This window comes from Hyla sarda, chromosome 1, assembly GCF_029499605.1.
Source record: "Hyla sarda isolate aHylSar1 chromosome 1, aHylSar1.hap1, whole genome shotgun sequence".
NCBI lineage: Eukaryota > Metazoa > Chordata > Amphibia > Anura > Hylidae > Hyla > Hyla sarda.
The window spans coordinates 383084426-383090425 of NC_079189.1; the positions used below are offsets into that span (position 1 = coordinate 383084426).

General features: G+C 41.2%; 1 protein-coding gene across 3 annotated transcripts in view; it reads right to left on the reverse strand.

Moving 5' to 3' along the window:
- The window catches only part of FANCC (FA complementation group C), a 428253-nt gene that overhangs the window by 412703 nt on the left and 9550 nt on the right, over positions 1–6000 (reverse strand). For all 3 annotated transcript variants that reach the window (XM_056524729.1, XM_056524736.1, XM_056524721.1), the window contains exon 2: positions 2075–2307. In XM_056524729.1, coding sequence (XP_056380704.1) covers positions 2075–2236 — 162 coding nt within the window. In that variant the 5' untranslated portion in view covers positions 2237–2307. The remainder of the gene's footprint in view (positions 1–2074; positions 2308–6000) is intronic.

Here is a 6000-nt window from a genome sequence, read left to right on the forward strand (position 1 = left end):
ATAGGGGAGAGCACTCCTATATGCACACAACTCGGATACAATGGAATGGAAGGATACGTGCGCTGAGCTGTATGTGGATCCAGTGAAGCAAATGACACCTGCGGGGTGCACGCAATCAAGTTGAAGTAACAAGCAACAAATTTACAAAAGAACGATAGCATGCACTCACCGCTCAACTAGTGACTAGGCGTCCGGAGGTCCGGGATCATGGGACAGCATACCAGGTAATGCCGAAGCGCTCAGAGGCTACGCTGGTCGTTTCACACGACAGTGCCGGAAGAAGTGCGCACTGTCGTGTGAAACGACTGGCGTAGCATCTGAGCACTTCGGCGTTACCTGGTATGCTGTCCCGTGATCCCGGACGCCTAGACACTAGTTTAGCGATGAGTGCATGCTATCGTTCTTTTGTATGTAAAATGGAGGAAACGAAAAAAAAAATACAGATTTTTAATCACATCATAGATTAGAAAAAAAATAATGGATTATTTTTTCCATAAAGTGCACTGGATAAAAACCAAACCCCCCAAATTTCTGCCCATTGTACACTTTACAGTAAAAATTACAAAAACTGACATGTTTCCTTGATTCTGTGGGAAAATATGAATAAAATGATACCCATGTTTATAAGCTTTTCTATTATTGTACTGCTTTTAGAAAAACAAACTTTTTCTCTACCAAATAAGTACAGTATGTTTAAAATTGCCCTATTTGGACCACTTAAAACTTTTTTATTTTTAGTATACAGGGCTGTTATCAGGGATAATTTTTTGCATCGTGATAAGTCGTTTTTATCGGTACCTCTTTTGCATATATGTGACATTTTAATCGCTTTTAATAAAAAAATTTGGCATGCTCTGACAAAGAATCAGCAATTTTGGACAATTTATTTTTTATGCTGTCCCCTGTACAGTATCATTAACATTATATTTTGATTTACACACAAGCGGATACAAAAAATTTTTTTTATGGGGGAGGGGATTTTTCTAACTTCTTTTTAACTATATTTTAATACTTTTTATTTACACATAGGTGACTATTTATAGCTCTCTTTAGATTGCTAAAATGCATAGCACCGATCAGTATTGTCCGCAATCTACTTCTCTGGTCTGGAAAGCAGACCAGAGAAGAAGACGCCGGAGTGCATACTTCAGTGAGGTGAGGGGACTCCGTCTGCCATCTTGGATAATCAGATCCCAGTGGCCGTTGCAGATGCAGTGAACTGTATTAATTAGGCATCTGAGTGTTTAATGGTGGTCATCAGCGCGATTGCTGGTGTCCGTCATTACCGGCAGGGCCCTGGCTGCTGATTTCAGTTGGGACATGCCTTGCATGAAGGAGGTGCAGCTCCTGCGCTCGCTTCATGTATAGGACGTAAATGTATGTTCTGTTGCGTTAAAGGGGTACTCCGGTGGAGAAAGTTAAACAGATTTGTAAATTACTTCTATTAAAAAATCTTAATTCTTTTAGTACTTTTTAACAGCTGTATGCTACGGAGGAAATTCTTTTCTTTTTGAATTTCCTTTCTGTCTAACCACAGTGCTCTCTGCTGACACCTTTGTCCGTGTCAGGAACTGTCCATGTCAGGAGCAGCATAGGTTTCCTATGGGGATTTCCCCCTGCTCTGGACAGTTCCTGAAATGGGCATCAAGTGTGAGCAGAGAGCACTGTGGACAACACAAAAAAAGAAATTAAAAAAATAAAAATTTTCCTCTGTAGCAAACAGCTGTTAAAAAGTGCTGAAAAAATTAAGATTTTTTAATAGAAGTAATTTACTAATCTGTTTAACTTTCTGTCACCAGTTCATTTAAGAAAAAAAGTTTTCCACTGGAGTACCCCCTTTAAGTACCAGGATGTACATTTAGGTCTTATGTTGTTAAGGGGTTAAATTACCACCACATTACCAAGGATAGCGTATGTTAAATCAAGGAACTAATAGATATAAGTATGAATAAATAAAAATGGACAGACTACCTACTGTACATAATTTAAAGCCATATTTGCTGGTTCAATAAAAATCAGGTCAATGTCAATACCATGATCATACACTAAAGACTAATTCCAGTAAGCCACTTACCATATGTTTTAGAGTTTCATAAATCTGCAATAGAAACTCATGTAATTCTGGCAAATGTCGGCAGACATCTTGCTGAATTTCCAACGAAGTTGTACTGCTCCACTGAACAACTTTATTTAGCCAGTGCTCAATATTTATCTCATGAGCTGATGTGCTGGTCATTCTCAGGTAGTAATACCAAAGCCACAGTAGAAAGAATCTATAAATAAGCTAATTTTAGCTTTTCTGCATGCCTGAAATGAGAAAACCATAATTTATTATGTAATTTCCATTGCACTTTTACATTTTCTACTCTTTTCAGCTAGTTAAATGTTGGATAAGACGAGACTAGCCTTCTGTTGTCACTCATACTTTATCTTTACTTAGGATCACTGGTTTACATAACAAAAGAATGGGAGTTTGATTATTTATTTTACTACTATCATATTCAGATGTGAGAATTTAAAACTATGACTTAGCACTAAGGACGGGTTTGTCTGGGGATTAGAACCCAAACTATATGAGACACTACATGAAGTTATATAGTATAAAGGGTTATAAACACAAACACTAGAGCATTACAACACACTGTACTTTGCACAGAAGTTCTGAGTTTTGAACTCTCATCAATTATTTCAACCTCTTGAGGACAAAGCCCATTTTGACCTTAACCCCTTAAGGACCAAGCCCATTTTCACCTTAAGGACCAGAGCATTTTTTGCAAATCTGACCACTGTCACTTTAAACATTAATAACTCTGGGATGCTTTTACTTTTCATTCTGATTCAGAGATAGTTTTTTCGTGATATATTCTACTTTACGTTAGTGGTAAATTTTATGCGATACTTGCATCATTTCTTGGTGAAAAATTCCAAAATTTGGAAAATTCTGCATTTATTTTCTAACTTTGAAGCTCTCTGCTTGTAAGGAAAATTAATATTCCAAATAAATTATATATTGATTCACACATACAATATGTCTACTTTATGTTTGCATCATAAAATTGACATGTTTTTACTTTTGGAAGACATCAGAGGGCATCAAAGTTCAGCATCAATTTTCCAATTTTTCAGGAAAATTTCAGTCGTTATTATTTAGGGACCAGTTCAGTTTGAAGTGGATTTGAGAGGCCTTCATATTAGAAATTAGGGATCGACCGATAGATTTTTTAGGGCGGATACCGATACTCTGTGGCGGTTAGGGCTGATAGCCGATAACTTATACCAATATTCCGGTATAAGTTATCGGCTATTTATTCCCCCCCCCCCCCCCCTGGCGACACCGCTGTAGATCATTGATTTAAAGCGGGCACTTTAAATCAATGAACTGCATCAGCTTCACCTTGCATTATCGGCAAGGTAATTGCCAATACCGATTACGTCCAAAATCGTGAATATCGGTATTCAAAATGACATTCAGAAAGTTTGTTAACCCTTTAGTTGTTTCAAAACCACATGGCATACTATTTTGGAAACTACACCCCTCAAGGAACATAACAAGGAGAAAATTCTAAATCTTCGAAGGTTCTTGTATACCCAATTTTTTTTATTTTTATAAGGGGTAAAAGGAGAAAAAGCCACCCAAAAATTATAACCCAATTTCTCTTGAGTAAGGAAATACCTCATATGTCGATATAAAGTGCTCTGCTTGCACACTACAAAGCTCAGAATGGAAGGAGCGACAATGGTATTTTGGAGAGTGAATTTTGCTGAAATGGTTTTTTGGGGGCATGTCGCATTTAGGAAGTCCCTTTGGTGCCAGAGCAGCAAAAAAAAATAAAAAAATAAAAAACACATGGCACACTATTTTGGAAACTACACCCCTCAAGGAACATAACAAGGGGTAGTGAGCCTTAACCAGCCACAAGTGTTTGACGACTTTTCGTTAAAGTTGGATGTGTAAATGAATTTTTTTTCCCCTAAGTCGGATGTGGAAATGAAAAATTCGATTTTTTTTACAAATTTTGGGAGTCTTTTTCTACTTTTACCCCTTATGAAAAGGAAAAGTTGGGGGCTACACCGGCAGGTTAGTGTAAAAGAAAAAAAGTTTACACAAACATGCTGGTGTTGTTACATACTCTTCATTTTCACAATGGGTAATAGGAGAAAAGCCCCCCAAAATTTATACTAAGTGGAAATACCCCATATGTGGATGTAAAGTGCTCTGCGGGCCCACTACAGGGCTCATAAGAGAAGGAGTGCCATTGGGCTTTTGGAGAGAGAATTTGGTTGGAATGGAAGTTGGGGGCCACGTGTGTTTAAAAAGCCCCCATGGTGCCAGAACAGTGGAACCCCCCCCCCCCACATGTGACCCCATTTCCAAACCTACACCGCTCACGGAATGTAATAAGGGGTGCACTGAGCATTTACATCCCACTGGCATTTGACAGATGTTTGGAACAGTGGGCCGTGCAAATGAAAATTTTAATCTGTCAGACATTTGTGGGGTTTAAATGCTTACAGCACCCCTTGTTACATTCCGCGAGGGGTGTAGCTTTCAAAATGGGGTCACATGTTAGGGGGTCCACTGTTCTGGCAGCATGGGGGCTTTGTAAACACACATGGCCTTCAAATTCAGCCAAATTCTCTATCCAAAAAACAAATGCTCCAAATTGCTCCTTCTCTTCTGAGCATTGTAGTGCGCCTGCAGAGCACTTTACATCCACATATGGGATATTTTCTTACTCAGAGGAAATGGTGTTACAAATTTTGATGGGCTTTTTCTCCTGTTACCCTTTGTGAAAATGAAAAATTTGGGGTAGCACCAGCATTTTAGTGAAAAAAATCACATATTTCATTTTCATGTCCAACTTTAACGAAAATTCATCAAACAACTGTGGGGTATTAAGTAGGGATCGACCGATATCGTTTTTTTAGGGCCGATACCGATAATCGGTGGAGGTTAGGGCCGATAGCCGATAACTTATACCGATATTCCGGTATAAGTTATCGGCTATTTATCCCCCCTCAACACCGCTGCAGAGCATTGATTTAAAGCGGGCGCTTTAAATCAATCCACTGCGGTGGCTTTTGCGGTGCCATAGGCCGCCGTCGCCACCCGCTTCTCTCCCCCTACCTGTCAGGGTGGTACGGGCCATCCATCCTTCCTGTAGTGTCCGGCGGCATTCCGGGTGGAGGGTGCACCGGTCCGGGCTGTCCTTCTTCTCCGAGGGTCCTCTTCTCCACTCCGGGCAGGCTCCGGCCTAGTACACTGCATAGACGCCGCTGCGCAGTGACGCCCGTGCGCAGCGACGCACCTGACGTCACGGCGTAGCGGCGTCTATGCAGCGTACTAGGCCGGAGCCTGCCCGGAGTGGAGAAGAGGACCCCCCGGAGAAGAACAGCCCGTACCGGTGCACCCTCCACCCGGAATGCCGCCGGACACTACAGGAAGGATGGCCTGGACCACCCCCCATTACGGGTAAGTTTAAATTTTTTTTTATTGACTCGGAGGGTGGGGGAGGGACCGACCGGTATAGCGGTATGGGCAAAAATCCATACTCGATATACCGCCCAGCACTACGGGGGGGGCGGTCGCGGGGCGGTGCGGGGGGCATTATCGGCTTATCGGCAAGGTAATTGCCGATACCGATAATGCCCCAAAATCGTGATTATCGGCCGATAATATCGGCCATACGATAATCGGTCGATCCCTAGTATTAAGGCTTACTGCACCCCTTATTACCTTCCTTGAGGGGTGTAGTTTCCAAAATTGAGCAGGTAAAAACAAAATTTTAATACTAAAATTCAGCGTTTCACAACCAGGGTGCCTCCAGTTGTTGCAAAACTAAAACTCCCAGCATGCCCGGACCAGCAAAGGCTTTCCGGGCATGCTGTGAGTAGTAGTTTCACAACAGCTGAAGGCACCCTGGTAGAAAAAAAATTAGCTAAGTAAAAGGTCACAGGGAGAAAAAAAAAAAAAAATAACCTTCTGCTCACCTACTCCCG